The sequence below is a fragment of the Melospiza melodia genome, chromosome 5 (genome assembly GCF_035770615.1).
Source record: "Melospiza melodia melodia isolate bMelMel2 chromosome 5, bMelMel2.pri, whole genome shotgun sequence".
Classification (NCBI taxonomy): domain Eukaryota; kingdom Metazoa; phylum Chordata; class Aves; order Passeriformes; family Passerellidae; genus Melospiza; species Melospiza melodia.
This window is the reverse complement of record NC_086198.1, coordinates 96,416,503-96,442,059: the sequence shown is the minus strand read 5'-3', so window position 1 is coordinate 96,442,059 and position 25,557 is coordinate 96,416,503. Positions and strand designations below refer to the sequence as shown.

General features: G+C 39.2%; 1 protein-coding gene across 6 annotated transcripts in view; it reads right to left on the bottom strand.

The window, feature by feature from the left end:
* Positions 1-25,557, bottom strand: part of MAEA (macrophage erythroblast attacher, E3 ubiquitin ligase) — a 49,056-nt gene that overhangs the window by 7,891 nt on the left and 15,608 nt on the right. For 4 of the 6 annotated variants that reach the window (XM_063157947.1, XM_063157951.1, XM_063157948.1 and 1 more), the window contains 4 exons: positions 23,477-23,659; positions 19,819-20,022; positions 6,917-7,039; positions 3,923-3,999 (listed from right to left, as the gene is read on the bottom strand). In XM_063157947.1, coding sequence (XP_063014017.1) covers positions 3,923-3,999; positions 6,917-7,039; positions 19,819-20,022; positions 23,477-23,659 — 587 coding nt within the window. Of the gene's footprint in view, positions 1-3,922; positions 4,000-5,961; positions 6,070-6,916; positions 7,040-19,818; positions 20,023-23,476; positions 23,660-25,557 lie in introns of all 6 variants that reach the window. The other 2 variants (XM_063157952.1, XM_063157950.1) reach the window with 2 other exon arrangements.

Below are 25,557 nucleotides of genomic sequence, written 5' to 3'. Positions count from 1 at the left end.
GGAAGCAAGACACAACACTGTAAGTTACCTGGGAATACACAACAGTGGAATTACACCTTATTTGCCCTCATGCCATTATTCACCCCTTTCCTTGTCATTCAGCTAATTCCATCTCTGTGCAAGTGCTGGCTTGCTCCTGAGGTCTGTGTGAACATTACAATGCTTAATTGCCATGTTTTTACCACCATTAGCACATATGAGTCTCTATAGCTAAGGCAGGGGGCTGAATTTTTCAGGAAAATAATTTTTAAATCCTGACAACAGACCATCCCTGAAGTCACTAAATTCCTGTGACAGATCTAAGTAATAGGTAGAAAATTTTGTTTTTCAAATCCCAGAATGATCCTGTAAACTCTGCAAGGACAAAGTTCATCATCTTTTGTGTGCCCCTCCAGCCCACAGGTACAGCTGATATATTGTACTTGGCAAATATTTACAAAGACTTGAAGGCCGACAGTTCACTAAATTGTTACAAAAGGATCCACATTTGCAATGCCCAGCTTAGATCTGTCTACATATGCCTGAAGATAGAAATGAACATATTTATTGGGCAGTAGCAATAACTGAACACAAATATAAGGGGTTACCAAGAGAGGACTCAGTGTTCTGGGCAATGCCTGAAGCCTTTATCTGGGACCCTTATGACAACCAGCAGAATTTATACTCAAACGGCTCAAAAGTACATTTATACCCCTGTTCAACTGCACCCCACTAGAAAAATAAAGTGTTCATTCATCCCTGTAGGAGGGAAGTTGACTAAAATGATAGACTGTAGCCATTTTTCCCTAACTTTGCCCACCATCAGCTATTATTTACTCCTTTTTGTCCTTTGTATTCCCAGAACAAGAAGTGCACATGATGTTTTGTTAAGCTTTTAGCTGAGAACTTTGTGTATCTCTGGCATTGCATAAGAGTAAAATATCAAAATGCTGTCAGATTTCCCAGAATGAAATTAGTGAGAGCTCTGAAAGTGTGAAATTGTTGTCATCAGTCATTCATTGTTACTTTAGTAGGTACAAATTTGACAAAAAAGCTCTAGAGACTGAGAGTTAAAGGCTAATGATACTAGGCAAAAAACTGTGTTATATTTAAGGTTAAGAGATTTACTCTTTGTATTCAAGAACAGTTTTTTACATTCCTGAAACTTGCACTTTCAAGGCTACTCTGATAAGACACCTTAGAGGAAAGTCTGTTTGTACTCATTCTAAAAGCTACACTTATTAAATAAGATGTATAATTTTAAAGTTCACATCCATTTTAATGTAAAAGCAATGTCACTTCAGAGGTTCTCAGCAGGCAGCAAAAGCTTTCAAACTTATTTAAACACCAGCTGCGTTTCTACAAAATGTCAGTTCCCCCAGTTCCACTCATCCAGGAAACTCCTTGGTAAACAGCCTCTTTCTCTGCTTTCTAATGGATGCCTGACCTATTTATTGCACCACAGACACAATACTGAAAGAATCCTGCTGCAGGCACTTAACAGAAGCAAGCTAATAAAACCACAAGTTGCAAGGGTTTGCTAGAAGCAATGAGATTTATGCCACACCTCCCCAAAGGTACTCCCTTATTCATTACTTATTTACTTTCAAACAAGTAGAATGCAATGGTAAAAACTTACAGTTTTTAAGCCACATTATTGAAAGGAAGCATTGACATGCTGAAGTCTGAATGTACAAAATAATCAAAACTCATCCTCCTAGAGAGGAGTCAATTAAGATACAGAAAGACTTCCACAGCTCCTTTTCCTTTCACAGTTGGTTATGAAGTTAAAGCGGCCCTGCCATGAGTAGCAATCTCTAATTGCCAAGTGTTAAATGTGTGTCAGCCCTGAATTTCAGCAGGTACATGGAATACACACACTTCACCCCAACAGCACTCAGGATGGATGCCTTGTTTGCCATACAGACAGGAGCTTTAAGCTGTAAACCCCAGACAGGTTATTCCACACAAAGCATGCTGTGGCCTCTTGAGGGCTGACAGCTTGCACATTTTACCACTTCTGATGTGGAAAAGGGATGAGAGGGAAACAAATATCGAGTGACAATAAAATACAGAAGGACCTCCTCTGCTTTGTCCCAGTTCTCAGCCTATTTCCTTATTCCAGCTCTGTGCCTGCCCCATGGTTTCCAAGCTACATAAGCAAGCTATAACTCAAAGAAAATAGTTTTTAGAGCATGGACTACTCATTGTTAAGATGCATGACTGCACACTTGGCAAAGAAACAAGCTGAGAATAAAGCTAAAGGCACAGTATTCATTTGGTATAAAGAGCATCGTGGGCTTCAGAAGACATAATGGAGCTGAGTCTCTTTCATCCTTTTCTTAAGTACTTGACAATTCCTTAGGATTTGATAATTCTATCAAAGGGTAAGTGCACACATCTAAATGCTAGCTTGAAGGTTTTGTTTTTAATTATGTTTGGTTTTAATTATTAACATTAAAATTAGCTGGAATTCATCAGATTGCACATTTGCATTGGCTGGGACCAGAGCAAAGATGATTTAAGTGCAAGTAGGGCAAAGTAGGAATGATATTAGCTCAAAGCAAGCCATGCAGCTGAATGAAATTAGAAATAAAACCTGAAAATAACCCTAAAACTCTGCCCTGCAGGAGAGCTTCTCCGTCCAGATTTGGGAATATGCTAGAATGTTTTCAGTCTGTGAATACATGATGGTAGTTTTCTGTCCCTCTGTGCTGCTCTGACCAAAAAATCAGTTCTGCCACAAATACAAGTTTCAGTTTCTGAAGTACCTAGTTTGGGTTTAAAGGCAGCAGAACTTGCAACTTCCTTAACACAGAAGTATTATGTGGCAACAGTGTTCTTATCAGGATTTATCAGCAAAGCTTCAAGTTGGGCCACGAACTTCTCACCTCTCTTTAGGTTTAAATATTCTTACAAACCAGAACCTGCTGGGAGTTCTCCCTCCCTTGTGCACATGTAAGCTCCAGTAGTTCTGCCACCTGCACCGTTCTTTGGTGCTGGCAAGGTCATTGCTTATCAAATTATCAATGCATTTCTTTGTCCCAGTATCAAAATTCTACTTATTTCAGCAAGACTAGTTTCCTCTGTTATCCTGGAACATTATTCCACCTTCAATTCAGGACCATTAACTTGGATGTATAAATTGCTTCATGTGCTGGTACTGAAAGCATTGTCAGAAAACTCTCTTGCGGTTAAGTCAGGCAGTGCTGAGGTGTGACTGCACTTCTGTCACTGATTCACAACCCCACTGGGCATTGTTGCTTTCTCTCTGTAGTCCCACTGAACTACTTCAGAGCAGGTAAAAATGGATATTGAGTTGGTTTCCTCATTTGGAGCCAGAAGAATGGAGTGAGGAAAGCCTAACACAGCTCATCCCTCTCCCACCCACATCCATACAGAACTCTAAATTAGGCATCAATACAGGAGTGAACATGGCCTTGCAGGTAACTTGCAGAACAAAAAGTTTAATGAAGATAGCAGAGCAGAATCAGTCAAAATTGAAATGTTAAAGCTTTAGATGAAGGCTTCATTAACCTTTTAGTATTTCTGGTAATTAAAACTGTAATGAATTGCCATGAGAAGCCAGCTGTACCTCTTGAAAATCAGTTAAGGGTGAATATATATTTATATATTACACTATATGCCACCAGAAAATCCATTTGATTTTTAAAGCAGGTTAATTTTCTAAAGCTTGATTTAGAAGAATAAGAAGACAGAGTTTCAGGGACAACATCAATTCTTTAAGAAGGTGCATCTGTGGAATGACACTTGGCCTTTAAAGAAAGTCCAAGCCCAGCTTAAAAGACTGATGACAATACCAGGGGAGACCCTCCAAGGCTTTACAGGGCTTGTGGGTGTTGCAGCAACAATCACATGTTTCTAATGAAGCACAATACCATCTTGTTAAGAACACTGTTTGGAAAGCATCCTAATTTCATACCTCACAGCATCCAGTCTCTTGTTCTGTCGAATGAGTTCAATGAACTCCTGAATCCTTAGGCTGAACTCCAGACAGCTCTGAGATGAAACACAAGACAGGCTCTTAGATGTGCCAAAGCTGCACCGCACGCTGTTAACGACTTGTGTGCACAACAAAAGAGAAACTGTTAATAACATGCAACCTGCTTTGCTTGCTTTTAGGCATTCATGCAAAAAAAGTTCAAATGCTGACTCTACACACAAGATCAGCACAGAATTCCATAAAAGCAAACAAATTCCTCCTCCTCTTGCCTCCTGTACAACTTCAGCAGGGATGAACTTTTTCCTAAAGACTGGAAGCCTTGTTACCTGAGACACAAATGAGAGCAATAGGTGGTTTCCTTGGACTTTCTCACAATTTACAGCAGTAGAGTCAGCAGGAGTTTGGGCCTATGTGCTAATTTACACAGGCCTACCCAGAAGACTGCAAGGAAGAATCAAGCCTTTGAATGTCTTTTGAAAAACCCCAGTATTAACAAAAACCAGCACAAAGTTTAAGTTGCTGCAATTCCCTCCCTCCCTTTCTTCAAGCTTCTATCCCACTCCTCTTGTCAAACATCTAAAAGCCATGCTGGAAACAATCTCAAACAAGAAAACCAAGTGGCATTTACCTGTTTATGGAAAAAGGTAAAATTTGAAGCCTAATGAAGTTGAGAGTGTCCCTTTAAATCAAATTCCACAACCAGTTCACAAAATCTATAAAAAAACTGTGAATATGTGGAATTAAAAAGAAAAAGATCTCTCCCCATAAAAGAACAAATCACTATGCTTCTTTATGGGGACACAGTCAACTGTTTTATTACCTTATGAAAATAATGAAACCCCAAAGTGCTCTGAATCATGTACAGAACTCTATTCCCTGTATTCCTGTACTCCACTTGCTGAGTGTTTTTTCTTCAACCATGTTTGTAATGAATAGTTGCCTTTTGTTTATTGTCCATCAGCACAGACACATCAAAATTCCTCAGTGTCTTCAGTAGGAATTTGAGCAACTCCAAATTTCTATCAGTTAGCTGCCTGGGGTGACTAATGCACACATTGCAACAACTGCTTATTTAAGATTTAAAACACAAGCCATTTGAACATAAAAATGATGCATTCTTTCATATGTTAAAACTAACTTCTTTAAGGAACAGAAAAAATTACTTTCCAAATATGCATTTTTCTGTATTCAAGCCCAGATTTAGCAGCAAATAAAAATTTCTCCTCTTGAGATTTTCAATAGGACTATCTTTGTTAACCAAATCTACACAAGTCCTCATCTAGAATTTTAAATAAGCTTGTTTCTACTAAAAATCTGATCAAGCTTTTTAACTGTTAATGATACCAAATCCCAGGGGTTCCTCTTTTGCTAGGACGTTTCCATAGCAAAACCACATGTCAAACAAATGAATTTTCAAGTGAGGTGCAAGCCAATGGCCCCAGGGTTCTGCAGACAGGTGTAACCAGAAGCAGAGTCCTGGACAATCAGATGATGCATATTCCAGCTCTGTGTACCTTCACACAGTCCCACAGCAGCTCTTCACAGCATTTCAGATAGCTCACACCTGTAAAGATGACAGGACTGCTTTCCCAGGCTACCAAACAGTTCAGGTTTTAGATAAGGCTTGCATTCAGGTAGTGGTGGCTGGGACTTTAGAACATTAACAGTGATGAGTAGCTAAGCAACTAGACGCAGCAGAAATGTTTGTGATCAAAAAGAAGCATAGTAATTTCTCTTCTTCCAATTCTGATCTCTCACAGCCTTAGCTCTGGTTTTTGTTTGATTAAAAGAGAAACAAAAAAAGAACATTAAAAAAGCATAAGGCTTGCAGAAATAGATTTTTGTTGTACTTTGCTTTTCAAAAAGAGGATGGGGAGGAGTCTTCCTTATTTACTGCCTGTTGAAAATTGGTGATGAAAAAGCAAAACGTTCAGATTATATTTCTTGTATTACTTAACATTAAGATTACACAAGGGGGATTTTTTTAGCAGTATAATTATACAGTGTGGTTTACATACCAATTCTGGTTTTCCTTTAATGGTTTCCATAACAAGACCAGCATTTTCTCTAGAACAATCACTGCCTCGTTGACTTTTGCATCCCATCTTCAGCTCAGTTTGGCACCCCTGAGTGACAGAGAATGTCACTCCTTGCTTATTGTTAAGGGCACTCAAACATTTTTGGTTAAAGAAAGCACTTAGTTTAAAAAATAAGATAAAAACTTCTTTCAGGGAGGCAGGGATTTTGGTCAATATCAGTTAAAAACAGATCTCTGCAAGCCCTATAAAAGATTCCAGCATGTTTTGAAATGCATAATTTAAGAGACAAGGAAAATTAAGTGGACTGCACAGCAACAAGTACACAGCATGTTCAGCCCATGGTACTCGATGGCTTGAGGAAGACTTTTGTGTTTATTGCTTGATTAGATTCCAGCTTTTGTTTTTGTATTTTCTCACAGCAAGTGAATTCTTTACTCTCAAGTTCTGTCTTCTTATATTCAAGAGTTAAAAATTACTAAGACTAAAATCTGCATCAAATTTCTCTCAGAAATTTTAAACCTGAGAGAAGAGATTATGAATGAATTTCACCTAATTTCATTCTTAAGACACATTTTTAAGAGTTAAAGTCTCAGCAGGATGCACAGAGTTATCAATTTAAGTCTACATGCATTAAGACACTACATGTTTCTCCCTTTGTTTTCAGATTACACTAAACCCAACTGAGTATTTTATTTTATTTGAGCATCATTTGTTGAGACAACACCGAATCCAGAAGATGACCTATCACTCACTTCCAGGTCTGATATTTGTGGGACTGTTTAGCTCCAACTACCTATGCCTTTTAAGAACATTTTATATTTACTGTCCTTACTTTTATACAAGACCTGTAATTTAAAGCATACTGACCACATCCAGCATCCAAGTAGTTTAGACAACAAATGAAGCAAAATATGAACATGTTGTATTATCATACCTTCATTTTTCTGAGTCTGGATTTGTTGTCATGACACCAAGCCAAACAAGTCATAGTCTCTTGTCTTTCCAATGACTCTTCCACTTCTTTAGCAGTCAAAAACATCTCAATATTTACCAAATCCTTCAAAAAACAAAAAAGGAAGGAAGATGCTGTTAAACTGCACTCATACTTCACACAACAATTCTTCAACTAAGTTGGAATACAGAGACACAAAAGACTTTGTTCTCAAGACTTCTGGATTTTAGAATTGTACTTTGCAAAAAAGTCATTACAGGATATTTCCATGGACCGGAATGTTCTGATAGTGACAACAGTTCTCTGAGTCTAGTTACATAACAGAATAGAACAAAACAAAACAAAAAAGAAAATGAAGATTAACCCTAGAGTCTTGCAGACTTTTATATAATTGACATGCTTAACATCACAAATATTACCATAGCTCTAGTGAACTAAACTACTCTCAGAAATAGATGGCATTTCAATCTGTCGGAATAGCTGAATACACTTAATCTTAGAAGTTCTACCTTGCAAGAGAAAAAAAAGAGAAAAACCAGAACTAGCATCAGCTATACATCACATTCACATCTGGCATTCCATTGGCCAGCTTTTCCTTATAAATACAGGAAGTCTAATACTACTAGGAAGTGAACTAAATCATATTAGGGTGAGCAGAATGGTTATTTACAGAAATTTAAACAAACCACATGTATTTCTAAAGTGCAGCAGAACTTGCAGCTTTTACTAAATCTTTCTCTCATTACTTGAACTTTAAAACCAAAACATTAACATTTATTTTATAGGTTGTATGACCAACAAAACCATTTACCATCAAAAGAATAAAGGGCCTCCTGCAGCTCTACTGGTATCAAACCCAGGTAAGTCAGACTGAGCTCAGAATTCAGACAGCTACAAATAGGACAACACTGAGACTTGACTTCAATGGACTCTTCCCATACCCTTAGAGTTAAAAAACCAAAAATCTATTTTATCAATGTGTTGGCAAATGAACTGAAAGAATGCCAGCCTGTTCCACAACAGTATTTTCAGAGTATTCCTACAAGAACATGAGAATAATCATTTTGCTGGGCTGAGGTTTCCCTGATGATATGCTCAAGTGGAAGGAAAGTGCATTACTCCCCTGTGCACCATAAGGTGACCATATAAAAACCTCTTGCCCATTAACTCCTCTGTGTAAGTAGCGTAACACATAATGCAGTCATATTAATTATCCTGCTTGCCTTCCATACAGCTGCAGTGGGAAGACAATTCCACTGAAGTTACAAACAATAACATCTCCATGCATCTCCTCAAGCTTTGAGCTATGTGCTCTCTTAGTGAACAGCATTTGCTTTTACACCAAATTAAAACAAAACCCATTTGTTTTTACATCAAAAAAGGGCTGGATGTGCTAAGCAGAAACAAATCACTGGTTTAATCTCATTTGTTAGCTTTTTATAGTTTAAGCTTCATTACAAAAGAAAATAAAGAAGCATAAGGGCAGCATTTTTTATAAGCCCACGAGCTGGTGAGAGAATCCCAGCTATCTGTATTTATCAATCAGGTGTTGGTATAGCAGCCCTCTACTATGAGCAAAAAGACTGCAATTGCTGCTGAGACAGACAAAACTCTTCAATAAAGAGAATTTCTACATTGCATTTGAAAATTTAAAATTAATCAGGTTCTATGTAACAGAAATGCTAATTAGATTCATGGCTGCCAAAAGAAGTCAAAGCTTGGCAGCCTTCTCTATTAAATAGACATTATGTATCCAGAAAACAGAGGAGAACATTTTAAATTAAAAGAGTTTCTTTCAGAACCAACAATTACATTTAAATTGCACCAATAAATAGGATTTTCTTCTCTGTTCACTTGATAGAAAGTTAAGAAACAATATAAAAGGGCATTAAGAAATCCTTTTGTAGAGATAGGAATAGCTTTTGCATTTGATTATAAGCAGTTAGAAATCTTAATCATGCAGACTGATTACTGCAAAAATACTAAGATACAATTAGGCAATAAACCTTTCAAAACCCCACATGCCACACAGGTTTGTTTTTTTAATCCAACCATACTTTCCTATCTTTCCTGGTAGTGCCTGCTCTTGGTGCTTCCTCCTTAGCCAGGACTAAGGAAACAGAAGAAAGGAGAATCAGAGGATTTATCAAAACTGGCACAGCTCTGCTACACAGCCCAGTCAGGAGTACAACTTGTCTGCCTCATCCTGGATGGGCAGGAACCAGTTCAGCATTTGGAACAAGTGTCTCATGTTCCAGTCAAAACAAATCCCCGTTAAAACTCCAGTCCTGAGCAGCCTTCTGAAAGTATTCTGCAATTCCAAGATGCACAGGCTGCAGACCATACAGAAACATGGTCTTTCTCAGCTCCCAAAACACGATTAAGATTTCACAGGCTGCTACAAAGTGCCTCTCTTATATAATTTACATATAAAATTAAGTAAATGTAAATACACAGTTTTAGAGAAATACTGCCACTTGATTTTGCAGGTGCAGGAAAAGCAGAAGCAAGAAATCTGTTGCCACACACTCCCCTTTGAAATGACAGTATTCAGCACCATTGCAAATGTTTTCTGACTTGTACATAAACTAAAGAGGAATTCTAAACTCTTTAATTACCCTCTACAACAGAAACATCTCCCTTCATTTCACACTTTCAGCTTTCATACTGAAATGGGGGCTGCAATACTTTCCTGCCCGTGCTGCAGAATAAGGAGAACCCTTCCCCACACTCTGATTTTTTCAGTGCTGGATCAAACCATAACTCTTAGCACAGATTTCCAGCCTCTGTGCCTTGTCAGAACTTTGCCTAAATCACTTGATTGCAAATACACAATTACCTGAGGTTGGGCAGGAAGACTAATTTACATGAAACTTTCATTTAATTTTACAGCTGTACTGAAAAATAGCCTCAAATGTCTCAAGGAGGAGAATACATCCCATTAAGCATTGGTAACAATTACCCAGACACTCGGGGGGGGGGGGGAAGCACAGTACAAACCAGGGAGTGCCACATGGATTTCATAATTTCTGCTTTAAAAAATGATATTGGACTAAATGAACTAACTTTCCCTTCTATACAACAGTCACTAACCAGGTTTTAGAAGGGTAACTATCTCAACACTGGGTGAACTTTATCATAAAAGAACTATTTAATTCCATTACAAAGTGAAAACTCCAGAGAAAGACATTTTATTAGAGAAAACTGCACATGAAGGCTAAAGTCACTCCAGTGAAAGCAGAGATACTTATTTAAACAAGAATACAGCTATCCATCACCCTGTGCTCTGCCTGATTTACATATATATAGCTTTTAAAATATCACTGCTTCTTTGTAAGCTGCAAGTGCCTCCAGGGAGGGAGGTTACCAACCCCATGATTCTGCACAGAACTCCAATTATTAGGTATAAAATCCTGTGAGGAATGAGGATGCCTTTATGATGACGATTACTAGATACATACTCCTGGCCAACATAAAAGCTGGATCCCATTTGCTCAGATGGATTCTCAGAGAGAACATCCCAGGCATGTTTATGCACATCCCCTCCTCTGAACAGCTTCTGGACTCTGCTGAGTGTGAGCAGGGCTGGGCTGGGCTCACTCCTCAGCAGGGCCCGTCCTCACTGGAGATAAAGACTGCAGCAAAAATGAACACTAGTCTGAAACAACAAAACTAAGAGAACAAATAAAAGGGGCCCAGGACTTAATGAATTTATGTGGTTGTGTCACAGAAAAGAAAAAGTGATTCACAAAAATATTGTGAGGAATAATAGCTGTGAAATAATGAGAAGGTATGTATAAAGGCAGTTAGGTAATTTGTTTTAACTGGCAGATATATAAGCTTCATATGAATTTAAAATTAAACACAGCTACATCTATTCTAAGGTTGTGAACCAAACTGGCAAATATATATAAAAATGTGATTTTAAACTGAATTTAAAGCCAAACAAAGGCTGTAACTTTAGGCTGTGCACAATTAAGAGAATTCAGCAGTGAGCTGGAAAAAACCCAGAGCTCTACATGTGTGGCTCTACATTCACCAGGAAAGCTGCTCAGAATTTTCAGCACCAGATGCAACAAAAATAGCAACTTTGCATGAGATCGTATGTGAAATTACTTAAAAAGAACAAAACCATCTTTTCTGCAGTAGTAAAATAACTTACAGAAATTCATGTAGTGTTCACATGAGGAGTTTTATGTAACATTTTAAAATTTGGAGCAATCAGGTCAAGTCATTCCTCTCCAGTGGTCCTTGCTATGCACATGAGCTGAAGTACTTTTACTTTATGAGATCTCCAGTCACAAGTCTGGAAAGCTATTAGAAGGAATGTGTGATAAAATCCCTTCTAATTTATACGAACATTTGTGTATTAACATAACCCCCAGAATATTTCACATTAGAAAAGAGAATCTTTAACAGGGCACAAAACCAACCGGAAATGGGTACTAGAACACCCAATACTTGATATTTTCAGATCTCCTATAAGCCATTTTCAAAACAAGATTAATTCATCAAAAAAGAAATGTTAGGCTTAAGATAAAATAAAAGATCTGATTCAGTGAGAAAAGGCAGCATTTTGTAGAAAAGTAAGTATCCTCAGTGGAAAAAAGCATCATAAAATAGGCTATGTGTTGTATAAAATAAGCAACTCATAATATCATAGGATGCTGTTTATGTATTTTTTCAAAAATGCAAATTGTTTATTTTTAATTGCTTGCTAACATCAATATGAAACTGAAAATAGGCCAGTATGCCTCAAGCTATCAGTGGCTCATTGCCAAGAGTATGTACCAATAACAGCTTTAGTAAGATTGACTATATGTCTATCTGTACACATTACATGCACAAGAGCACTACCCTCATAAAAAAGCCTTTGCTGATGCACTCCAGTGTTCAGCAGCATGGTAAACTACTTGTGTATGAAATACAATGAACACTTAGATCACTCAAACAACAACTTCAGAAAAAGCTGTGTTAAGCTTTTAATGACTACTCTCATACTCTGCACAGCAACACAACCTTCAGTACAATTGAGTTCTAGGGAAGTGAAATAGAAATGCACTAATGAACAGTTACAAACAAAGAGGTCAATTTGGTCTTCTGTAGTAATATATTCATTTGTTAAAACTTCCCCTGTGATGAACACACAGCCAATGCAGGCATCATGTCAGGCTGCGATTGCTGTTACACAGCTCAGGGAGAAGCAAACACAAGGAGTTACAAGGTAAGAGCACAGGAAAGAAGAGATCAGTGCATTTCCACAGTGGGAAGCAGTGAAAGAGGCATCACTTGGCAGGAGCAGGAAGCCTGGAGAGCAGCACAGTCACACTGCCTACTTGAAAATAAGTGCAGGAAGCAAAAATCAGGTGCAGGTGAAGAGGGGACAGTGCAGGTGGTTGTGATGGCAGTAACAGGAATTGGGAGCACAATCCAAGGCAGCTGGAGTAACAGTTCCTTCAAAGTCAACACAGCATGTATAAACTGCACTAACATTGAAGGGAGACACAAATTAAGAAAATAATGGCAGAGGTGGTGACAATACAGCAACACCACAATTACTGAAGACCAGTTAAAGTAGGGCACAAATTAACAGTAAAGGGCCTCCTTACCCTGCTCATAAAATAACACTGTCTGAAGATCATTAAGCTATATTAAGTGTTATAATGCTACTCACATTAACAGGATTAGAGAGAAACTAAAGAGAGTAACTGACAGAATGTCCTACTCAAAGGCAGCTGCAGAGCTAGTTATTGGGGAAAAATGCAAAAACAGACAGCCAAACCACAGATTTATCAACAGAAGAGGCAGAAATGTTTTTGTCTACCAAGTAAACAGAGTACCCATGGTGTACAGTCAAGCTTTCACATGAGAGCATCTTCCATACCCTCATCACAGCACCAACCTTTAGCTCTGTCTGGTTGTTTTTGCAGGATCCCAGGATCTTACACTCAGTGTCTGTCAGAAGAGCAAGGTTGTGCAGCATTAGAGGATACTGGTACTTTTGTTAATTAGTTCTAGTGATTGATTCATGCTCTAAACTTGTGTCCAACTTCTATTTTTCTGACTAGATTACAAAACTCCTTGGTATTTGACCTCTGCTCTCACACATACCCAAAGCATCCACCCATAACATTCTCCAGTCATTCTGTCCCTCCATCCAGTTTTTCCAACAGCTCTCCAAAGTGTGGTCACCAAAACTATCCATATCCTGGCACTGGCTGCTCCAGAGCCAAGCACAAAGAAGTGTTTCATCCAGCTCCTTTCACTCAAGGACATAAAGTGCTTGAAGAGCCTCAGAGTTGGAGCAAGCACTGAGGTTGGTTATTAGCAATCTGTTTTCCCAACGCATCCTCTGCTCCTGCCTCAGCAATTTTTGTAGCTCAGCAAATGGCTGCACCTTTACCCATCAGCATGTTATACCATGCTAAGTGCAGTAATAAATGACTACACTACAGTAGTGTGACAAAGCCTCTAGAGCTTAAGATGCATCATTGGGCAGAAAAACAAGTGCCTCATTTTCTGTCATAGCCTCTTCTAGCAGAGGAAAGGCACCATTCCTTTGCTAGAGGAGCACAAGCCCTGCAGCCTTTGTCCATGCAGGATCAGTCTGTCTTAGCAGCTACACACACTCTAACGAAACATTGTCTTGTCATCTAACGTAGCAGTAAGAGCAAGTGTTAAATGTGAGGTAAGATTTCTACTTTGAGGGAATGTCTGGCAGGAAGAAAGGACAGTAAGAAGAGGCATAACTAAACCCAAACCTCTTCTACTCCTGGGTAATCTCCAGGTGACATCATCATTCCCCATTTAGATAAAATTTCAATTCAAGAATTTTTCTTGCATCAGCAGCCTTCCAGAGTAAGTATTTTGTAATAAATTAGCTCAGTTATGATACACTACAGGTAACCCACTTAGTCTAAACAGACTGATAAAAACCAAGATGTTCAACATCACAGCACAATTCACGTTGTTGGCTTTTGAAGTGTCAAATGATTTGTAATGAGGAAGTTTGTTATTCTGCTTCAATCTTGACTATTCCACATTTACATAATTCTAATTCCTCAAGATGCTTGGGACAAACTGCAGATGTAAGGCTGTGCAGGAATTGCAGCACTTTGAAATTCAGACGAACACACCCAGACATTCATTACAGCAATCCACTCAGAGTTGCCATGCCTACACTGGGTACAGCCACAACACATTTAAAGGAGTTTCCCAGCAGCTCTCTATAGCCTGGTACTGCAGGTAACTCCAAGCAGCACAAGCTAAATCCTGGCACCTTTAAATCAGCTCTGCCAGTTTAGGAGTTCCTTCACACAGAGTTTTCCTGGAACATCTCCTGGGGGGGAACAGCAAGTCACACGAGAGGGACACAAATAGCTCCTGGCAAAAGGCACCTTTTACCATTCAGCCTGCATCTGGAAAGTCAGCTTGGCTGTGTTCTGCACGACAGCAAAGTAAATAATACATTCAAGCATTATGATGAATATTATTTACCTATTTGAAATTGAATTGTTATGAATATAAATGTGTTCTGATTAATTACTTTAATACATATGTGTGTGTTTGCCTACAAGCCATTCTCAGACTATGCATCTTAACAAGGAGGATTTCTAAAGGTACATCAGCATGATTGTTAAAAAATGTGTTTATTCAGCTTTTAACTTTTTGAGTTAAGACTTAATACTGCTCCTTTTTGTGATCTCAAATGTGCAGGTTATTTTCTATCTCCCATTTTCTGAGAGTTATCAAGCAGAAACAGTTTTTCAGGGGATGGATTACTTCAAAAAGAGCAGCTTCAGGAAGATTTTGCCCTGTAGCAGACAGAAATCCTTCAGCAGTATTCTACTGAGGTGTCAGCTGAAGGATCCATATCACAGTGCTGAGAACACTTTTCTAAAGCAAGGAAAGAACATTCAGCTTTGGGGTTGAAAATAGGAACATGATATAGAATAGGAAAAAGAAGGGATCAGATATTTGGTCAAAAGCCATGAAGCTTGACTTTAGGAATTCAAGTTTCTCTTATACCACAGGACATCAAATAAGATTTCACAGCTTTCTGTAACAAAATTAAGAGAGTGGAACATGCTTGAATTTGTAGCAGGTATCTTTTCTAGTTAGGCTAATCCCTCCAAAAACAGCTTTACAGAAACTGAAGCTGCAATGATGCAGTAAAAAAGAATAACTGGACCAAAAGGGAGGGAGAGAAGAATGGAAGATAATCAGTTTTTCCAATGACTACTATTCCTTATTTAAACAAAATTAATTTTTTTAAAATAAATGTATTTACTACTTTGAAAGACAAACACTTGTAGAATGGCTTTTCAATATCTGCCCTGTTTTGACATTCTCCAGTGAATAACCATTACCAGAGATATAGAAGTTCAGCTCAGGAAGGAAACCATTGACAATAACTGGAGACCTGAACTCCCACTTCAAGAAAATGACTATCTTTTTGGGACTGTGTCAATTGTCAATACCTGAAGTGTCAAGAAGCCCTTCTGATACCAATCAGTGATGACAATGGTCATATGTCTAGACCAAACTCCTTAAGTCAATGGAATACTCATTTCCCCCTCAGCTCTCAAAAGCAAAAAGCACACTGTGCTATGAATGCAAAGGGCTAATTAAGTTTCTTGAGGGATGATGCATGTACTTAATTACTGATCTAAGAACATTAATTGGCAGAATTTTAATTGATATACACAATCCCTGATTTAAGGTGAAATTAACAACTTTTAAGTCATTTAAGAGTTTTTTCAACTCAAGCATTTAACTGTCCACATTCCAGTGTCACTGCCCACCCTGCCCAGGGTGCAGTAACTCTTCTGTTCCTCAGTGGATTACAGATTTTTGAATAATTTGCTCCCTGCCCCAACACACCAAGAATTAGGTTGAATTTATGCTATCCTTCACAGAAAAAGCATTGCCACTTGTTCAGCTTTTGTACAGCTTGAGCAGTAAGGCAAGGAGATACAGCCTTTTACTAAAATAAGCTAAGCAAAGATGGAAAGAGGATTTACAGCATATGATAAGGGAGACTGGAAGCTTCAGAATCTGGGTTTGTTTTCAGTCCTACAGGCAAAAATCACTACAGCTATACATAATTAAGCAAAGAATGTAAAGACACTTTACATGTTTATTTTTTCTTCCTAGCCTATTAAGGAAAGGGCTGGAAAAACAAATACAATTTTAAACCCCACCACCTCCAGAAACAGTACACTAAGTACCATATACATAGCTTAATTATAAAATTTATCTACAAACAGAAACCAACTTCCTACTGGAACACACTCTTCCTAAACTAGATCTGCATATCAATTAATGGCATAGGAATGAGACAGCAGTATAACAAAACATGAAATAACAAAGTTGAAGTCAACAGACAACGTTGCCAGCTAGCTGAAAATATGAATCTGCAGATGAAAATAGGCATTTTCATATTGATGTGGTATTACACTGCAATAATGACCTTATTCTGATTCTATTTATTCTAATAAGCCTATACTGATGAGTTTTATTCATATGCAACAAAAAAACCCATAACATTTAGATTGTATCTTCAACCCAAACTGTTTTTCACATCATTATGGAGCCAGAAGACATCAAGAAAAAAGTCCACAATAGAATCCCCTCTACCTCGTATTTACTTTGGCACAAACATTTCTGTCTTTGACTGTCAGCTTTTATTTTAATCTTACATTCTGGTTTACTTTCCCAAATAGCATTACTTTTCTTTAAAGACATATAACAAATATTTAATGTCTGGAATTTATTTCTTATATTGCCATAACTTTATGCTGTATAAATGCCTTATGCCCAGTTATTCCTTACTTGAGCAAGTTCTTAACTCTGATATTTAAAATTTCCCTGTAATTTTTTACATCCAGCATTGCTTTCCATTCTGTTTGCTTCCTACTTTATAATCATGGTTTTTTAAGCACTTATCTTCTATTACAAGACTTGATAGCCTATCATTCCTATGGAGGTAATTAATTTAGAAAATAGCCCAGAATTTGTCACAGGCCATCAAAACCTACTGGAATTGTACACTGTGGCACACAGTCAATCTTTGCCAATAGCACACAGCTGACAGTTTGCCCAAACACTGGGGTGATTTAATGGTTTCCCTTTGGTCACTGAAGCAGAATCCTTTCTGACCTGCTTCACCCATGGAGCACCTTGGCAGCTCTGCAGGTCTCTCACGTTCAGGAGCCACACAAGAAATTCAACCAGGCAGGCTGAGACTCGCTCCCAAGACTGGTCTAACAGCTCCTGGAAAGTGTTTAACTGGGATCCCCAAGCTACAACTGAACTGAAAAAGCTGCTTCCTTCAGCCTCCCCGAGGAGCAGCAAAGGGCACCTCAGCCATGTGCCCCACAAGCAGAGGAACAGTCACAGAATGGTTGAGGTTCAGATCTCTGACCTTGTGTAGTCTCCCTGCTCAAAGCAGGGTCACCTCTAACAGGTTATTTGGGATCTTTCCCCTTCCAGTGGGGTTTGAGCATCTCCAAGTACAGGGAGAGCCCACAGGTCCCTGTGCCTGCTGGGGAGCCCAGAACTGGTACAGCACTCCACTGGCTCTAAGCAGGGGTGAGTCCAGGGGCTGGAGACCTCCCTTCTGCTGCTGCTGATCCCAGGGCAACCCAGAGTGCTGCTCAACTGTCTTTGCCACCAGAGAACATCACCGGGCCCTGCTTATCTTGTGCACCCACCTCACCTCTGGCTGCTGGACAAGCTGAACAATAACAGAACTTTTTTCAGGTTCTTACTTAGGGTATAATGTCTACCCAGTCGTAACAACATCAAGACAAGAGTGGTGGTGGGGACATTAATCAGAATGCCAGGTGAGACCACAGTAAACAAAGATTACTTGGCATGAGAGAACGAAATGGTATTTTGGAAGCATTAGAGAACATTTCAATGCTCACATCCTTTAGCAAGAAAGGAACAAAAAGAAACAAAGCTGCTGCCTTACTAAACCAACAAAACCACAAATTCTGTGTAACAAACACGTCCCAGAATCATACTCTGTAAAAGCTGTTCACAAAGAAGATTGCCATACAGTCAGACCAAGTGCAAATCAGGGAAACTGAGGGAAGTCTTATCTTCATTAAGCCAAAACAAACCATAACACTAACTAAAATGCATAATTTGAGTGAACTAGAACAAAAAAGGCCTCAGTGCCTTCAACATGCAACTGTGTTCTGTGTTATTACTCTGATGTTATGCAAATTAAAGAGTTAGACTTGCAGACAGAAGGTAAATAATCTTATTTAGAACTTGCTTTTCAACACAAAATTTTCTATTCAACAAACAGAATGGAAAGCTTTAAGTATGATGTTTTCACCACAGGGTCTTGCAGTATGTCATGAAGACTTCCACGCTCATGGCCAAACCAAAGCTGAGCATTACTTAATCAGGCATAACAGAGCTTGCTAGGAAAGTGAAAATATTTCCATAGTGCTTTTTCAGCAGACCTAGTAGGTGCAGTAACATGATGATTCAGCAGAGATGAGCTCCTGCTCAGAACAGAGGGAAACAGCTACCAGCAGTGGAAGAGCTGCTGAGCAGTCAAGCTGCAGTTATCCCAGCTCACTGCCTTGGCTATTTCTGACTCACATGCACGGGCTACTTCACTAGTGAGGCACAACAGCCTCTTCAGTTGATTTGTTCAGGACTATTTCCTATTAATACTTTGTAACCCACTTCCCCTCTCACTTCTATTCAGCCTCTACATGCTATTTCCTATTTGGCATTTACTGAAATTGCTGCTGGCTGAACAGGATTAGACAGCAAAGCAGCCAAGGAATAAGAGACACATGACAAATAGGTCCCTGTTACACAACAAAGAACAAGTACATATGCTCTAATTTGACATCAGTAAAAAATATATTTTTTCCCCAACAAAATGAGAGAGATGTGTTCAACTATTCCACCTAAGAAAGGCAAAGTACATAATTCATGTAAGAGAATTCAACTTTCAGCATCTTTATTAGAGTAAGATTTTAACTAGAAGAGTTGCATACCTTCTGCAATCAGGCATATCAAAACAAGATTCAAGGACCACTCAGGATCAAATAGCAAAGGCTACCTAAAATCTGCAAAACATGATTTCTCTAGACAAAAAGCAAATTCTTGAAAAATCAGTTTTCATATCCTCCTGGCTGTCACAGGACCACAATCAGGATTCACTGGTCTGCATAAAATAGCTACACCAAGGTACACAAACTGCAAACACTTCATAACCCACTGTGAGCCCAAGCAAAACCAACTAGCTCACCAGTGAGAAGGAAAGCAACAATCACAAAATGGCGATTTGCAAACCAGCAAAATGTTCTTAGGATCATGCAAGATATAATGGCTACTAAAAAACCCAAATTGTATCAAAATTTCTTTTCCCAAGTAAAAGCCAGCCTTTCTCTCAGTGCATTAAACAGTAGGATGATACAATAGAACAGTTGTTCCTGCAATCAGCAAATGCTGTTCTGCTCAGTCTGGTCACCTACACGTATCAGCTGAGTGGGCCTAGACAGATGGGAAGCTCCACCACCTGCTTAATCAGCAGCCTAAAGGCCTCTAACAAGAAATTTTGTATGACATTTGAGAATTAATCTGAGTTTTAACAGAGAAAGGTGTTTATCCAAAAGTATTTAATTTGCGACTAAAAACGATGCCTTCAATTTTGACTTATTTAATGCATTAAAACACAATTTATGCCAAGGAAGGAGAACAAACTCAAGCTTAAAATGCTAAGAGATAAACATTAGGCAGGAAGGCACACCAATAGATAACAATAGCTGCTCTGAGGTTAAGCAGCTTGTTCCCATTTCCCAGCTTGCTCTCTACTGCCACTGTCAGCTGCTCCTCCGCAGCGGCCTCACCTCGATGCCGCTCTGCCTGGCCAGCTTCACGGCTGTGTTGTAGTAGCCGCAGCGCAGCAGGTGCTCCACCATCATGCGGTCCATGCGCTTCTTCTTCCACATGTTGGCGGCGGCGGGCTGGTCGCTGCTGTGCTCCTTCAGGTGCTCGATCCTGCGCTTGCACAGCTTGGCGCTCTCATCTTCGGCCTGGATGGACTCCACGGCCTGAAAGGAAACGCCAGCAGTAAGGGCTGCATGCTTTCCATCTCCTCTTAAAGCAAAACACAGCCGTTGCTTGTAAGCATTCTTTATGTGTTATACAGCTACTCCCAGTAGTGTCTCTTTTGTTTAGAGATATTGCCTATGGCAGTGCATAAGCTTCTGCATGGCTGGTCCGGTTCTGAGGTATTCTTGCACACAAGTAAGTTTTGATCTATTTGACACTATGAATATATACATTTTTCTGCTTAATTTGCAGTTTATCCAAAACCAGAAACATATCAACTATGGCAGCAACTGCTGTAATAGCCTGCAAAGAGCTTTGTGAAGGTTTGGAGTAATCTGATCCAAACAGTTGAAAGGCAAAATTTCCACCTCTAACCCATGCATGGCCTCTTCCTCCAGCAGCTGTCCTGCTGGATTAGTTCTACTCAGGAGTGATGCAGAGTAAACCCACATTACTTCTAATACACTGGAGCCATTTTCATCAGTCATGCAATAATGGAAATTATACAAATGGTTGGCCTCTTGGCACCTGTAATTCAAGGATCTGAAAGCAGTTTTTCAAAATCATCAGTTTTGTTAAACTGGTATTATTTTATATATAACTCTGCTACTGTGGGAACGTGCATCCCTTGTTAAGGAGCTTTACTTAGGAAAACACATTTGTCCAAAGAAAATAGATTGATGATTTAAAACCAACATATTGGCATACCCAGCAAAAAAACACCCACCAATCCCTCAAGGTATTGCCACAATATTTTTAATTAAAACCAAAACACTCAGCTCAGTTGCTTTCCTTCACCCTTAGAGCCATGATTCCAAGCCAGCTGACTCAGTACACAGCATGGGACAACTCTGGGCCAGGTCAGGCTACAGAACTCCAGAGAGCTGGCAGAACTTTATTGTGCCTGCTAAGGTAAAGGCAAACCAGCAGAGGATGGTTAGTACCTTTCCCATCTACAATACATCACTGGTGATGCAACTGCACGTTAGGCTGCCCTGTGGTGACTTTAAACCTGCTGCCTTGTGTTGGAATGACTGCACAGCTCTGGCAGCTGCAAGGCAGAGGCAGAACCTGGCAGGCTTTTGGCAGCCCACTCTGCACTCCATGCTGACACAGAGACCTTTCCAGAACTCAAACTGTAGTATCATACATGATACAGCTCCAGCTCTGGAAGCACAGGTTGGCTCTAATTGCATTTACCATGCCTACCCATAGACTTCTTCTGGAAGGATCAGCATTTGAAAAGCAAAGTTAAATGAGAGAAAACTTGCAAGGAAAGCTCACTGAGCTTATTCCCCTCTTCCCCCCAGTTAAGCCTGACTCTGATCTGGCCCTTGATATCAAATTCAAGGATCTGAAACACTAGTCACCATACAAGAGTCTCTTAACATCCATGTAAACATCTCTAGCATAAGTTATTTTTATTACTGAAGTTGGAGTTACTTGTGCTGCTGACTCGAGCTTTACTGTGTAACAGAGTTTGGTGACAAGTATTTTGTTTGAGTTATAAACTGGGTCTCTTCCTATGCAGCAGGCAAATACTAACTCAAGACAAACACACTTTCACTTTTTAGATATCTGTAGTATTATCAGATGTGAAGGCAACCTTGAGAAATATTCTGAATACAACTAAGAACTCAAGGCAGCCAGGCACAAAGGTTAGACCTCTTCTGCTTCCAAAGGGCTCTTCTTATATGGCTTTGTATCTGGACTTATACAGCTCTTGCTGGTTTTTTGATCCTTCTAGTATGTTCAGAAAGGCTGCAGATTCTTTTTAAAACCCTCTGAAGCAAGTCTATCTGGACTTGCCCTGCTGGATGTTAACAGAACTTGAGGGAACAAGCATATTAAACAGGATACAAAAGGGAGAACACAAAGGCCTAGGTTTCCCCAGGATCATTTTCAGAACCTAAGAAACCTGCTGTGTTTTAAAGCTCTCTTTCAAGAGTGAGTGAGGTGTTAAATAAAGGAACCATCCAATTCTATTATGGCCATCGCAGCAGCTCATGAGATCCTTGTCTAAACACAGGAGGCAACAGAGATCCCACATGGGTCCAAAGGCTCTAAAGAAAACAATAATTTTGCTCGGGGCAGAGATTATAGAGAAGACAGTTGGGAGTTGAGGGTTTGGAGCAGAAACAAGACCTTTGTATTTCAGAGGACTTTTACTGTTAAATAATTTTTTTGGCCTTTTGTTCTTTCCGAGTAGCTATAAGATTCCCCAGAGTCTTTCAGGCAGTCAAAAACAAATGAGCAATTAATCTAAAATGGAGCTTTGCACCCAAAACACTCAGCAATGCCTTCAGACACACCCCCACAGTCAGCAAAGCTTTAACAAGTAAATAACTTTTACTCCTCCACATCATTACTACACACCTACCAGCAAGATACAACACCTCTGTCAGAAATAGCTCCTATTTTTCTGTAAGTAACAGAGAAGTGAAGAAAACATATCCTTTAAGACCTCTTTAAGTCTCACAAGCCAAGGATGAAAAGAGCAATTAATTTATCAAGCCTTCAGCAGAACAGCTTTTCAACACCTAAGTTGTTCAAGCAGAAAACCCCAAATCAACACATATGACAGCATTATTTTCATGTTGCAAACCTCCAAGGTATTTTGATGCTTCACATAGTACTGTCACAAGATTTATATCTGTTGGTTATTTCATTTAAGTTTCAATGAAATGACTCTGCTTTTATGTTTCATCTATTTATTTTTGGAGAAGCACTGCTCTCAAGTCAAGCGACAGAGCTATTTCCATTTTTCTGCAAGACTTGTTTCAAGTAAGTGTTCTGATGACTCTAGGGATGAGTAATATTCCCATCCAAAATAAGGATGGCTTATGCTTCTTTTTCTGAGAACATATACATCTTTTTCTAAGAAAAATGTGGTAAAAGCATGAAAGGCTGGTTGTATTTTGTTCAAGCTTAACAGCTAGAAGTAGGTTATCCTGCCAAATTTTGTTTAAAAGGCTCTTAATATTCCCTAGGAATCTTTCAAATTGCAAGTTGAGTGTTTGTAAAAATATTCAAGTAACAATCCAGGACAAACTTGCACTTTCTTCTGCAGAGAAGTCTCAACACTGCATACAACTATTCCTGCACTGGGGGTTTCCCATTTTTCAGCTTCATCTTCTACCTGTTTTGCTATTCCAGTGATCAATTTATTCAATTAAACAAACCTTTCCATTAGGCAAGCAGGAATTGTACAAATCAATTCATTTTGCTACTATTTCTTTTCTGTTAGTAAAGAAAGCCCTTTCCAGGACTACAGATATCTATTAATTTTACCTCTCAACAGAAGTTTGTTTTGTTCTACTTAGACAAGGACCACCAAATTGTGTTTCTGAAGCACAGCGAAGCAAAGTTTCATTTTAAAGATTCAGGAATGCCTGTGCCTTGAAAAGAAAACCCAAGCAAACAGCACAGCACCGAAGGCAGAACAGCACCCACCTTGCGTTTCAGAACGCTGAGCTTCTCCACAACCCCATCGAGCAGACTGACGACAGAGTCCACAGCGGGACAGCTGCTGAGCGTCTTCTCCAGCTCGGCCACCACCATGCTCACGTGGCTGGTCTCGCGGTCGATGTTCTTCTGGGCAGCCCGGAACCGCTTGTTCAGGGTCTCATACGGCACCTGAAGCGCAAACAGCAGCTCATCAGGATTGCTGTGTTTAACAAGTCAGCTCCTCCACAGCTTAGAAACACTGATGATTTCATCTGATGCAGCCCAAAGAGCACCTTGGTTCCAGGGGACTAGAGGTCATTGACTGAACTTCAGTTCCCATACTGAAACCCTTGTTTAAGTTCTCTCAGCAAGGAGCTCACACTTCAAAGATTATGAAAAAACAACAGGAAAAATGCTGCAGTTTCTTGTCTGATACCAGATTCACCTATCCTGCTTTGGCTGTAGGAAGCATTGATGGAAACAATCCAGGGACAACAGAATATAAAGACAAATCTGTACCTACAAAAGGAAAGCTGCAAGTTAAACTGCAACTGAGAGATCACTCTTCAGACCCTGACTTTCTAATTTTACATTTCTTCTCTAATTCATTAAAAAAGAGAAAGTTACCTTTGAGAGAAAGCATGTATAATGCATACTGGCTACTGAAAAATTTATACACGGTACACCAACAGTCATTCAGGAAATCCAACAAGTCTCCTACATACCTCTACCCATGAAAGACTACTTTTTAGGAAGTGATACTAAAAAGTAGTATATACTTTGTATATACAAGAATTAGAAGGAATTCCAAGAGAAACCCCATGTAAATTTTAAGAGATAAAAGCCTAAAATGTATGACTAAACTGGTTAATTTCCTCTAATGCTCCATTCCTGAGTTAAGAGATTTGCCAGTCTTGGAGCTCTCCTGTCCTACCTGTCCCACACCTTTGTGGAACAGCTGAATGAAACCTGCTGCTGATGGCCATTAGGGACACATGGATGGAAGCAGTCAGCCTGGGGAATGATTTGGGGAAAGCTTACAGGAAGTGTTAAACTGCTTCCACTACAGTGGCAGCAAAAGCAATTTACACAGGAAGTTCTATTACTTCACAGAAACAGGAATTTTTAAGGACATTCCAGTGCTATACACTTAATTCAGCCATATCTTTAATCTTTTAAAAGTCCATGAGAAGTTCTTTCAGGTAGTTATGATAATCTTGATTGCTTTTCCATTAATCAAAGGCATAATTTGGATAGCAATCAGATTATCTATGTTAAAGGTAAAACAGGAAGCACAAATCAGGGCTCTGTTTGGTACATATCACGTATATGTTTGATTACAAATCTTTCAAGCATATAACTTCTAATCAATTACATCAAGGGCTCAGTTTTCCTCTTTCTAATTATCTGCATGCAAGGAAGTATCCCCAGGAGCCACAGCTCTTGTGGGCTCTATCAGCAGAGAAGTTCCTGCAGCAGCATTGCAATTCCCCATCAGAGAACAGTTTGGTTCAGAGGAAGGAAGATGAGCCAAAGCATTTGCCTTCCAAGACTCTGCATTGCCTACAAAAGGCTGTGCTTCTTTGTAGTAGTAATGAAAGACAAGGACAATCCTGATAAGATATGAAAGGGCTCCTCTTGTAAGGACTGAAATGATCTATTTAATGGTTCCTGGGATCTCAAACTAAACCTAAACAAGTGACAGGACAAGACCACCACAGAAGGCACCGAGCCAAAACAATTCTTTTCCTTATACATTCTACCCTAAAATCCCAGCAGTACACCCACCCAAAACTCAAGCCACATAAACCATGACAAATTATAGGCTTCAGCACCTACTTAGTTGCCTATGTAACAACACTCCATCTCCAACCCTCTTTTCTTTTTTCCATTTACACAAAAAATATGAAATATTTTAAAGATCCACAGATAAAATGAATGCTCTAGGAGGCCGTTATTTTGACATGTCATGTTTTTGAACATGAAACTTATTTCCAGCTCTAAGACCTGATGCCAGACAGCATTAAGATAACTTCTTCCCTTCCTTTGCCCCACTGCATCTTTCTTACTGTTCACCAAAAAATATT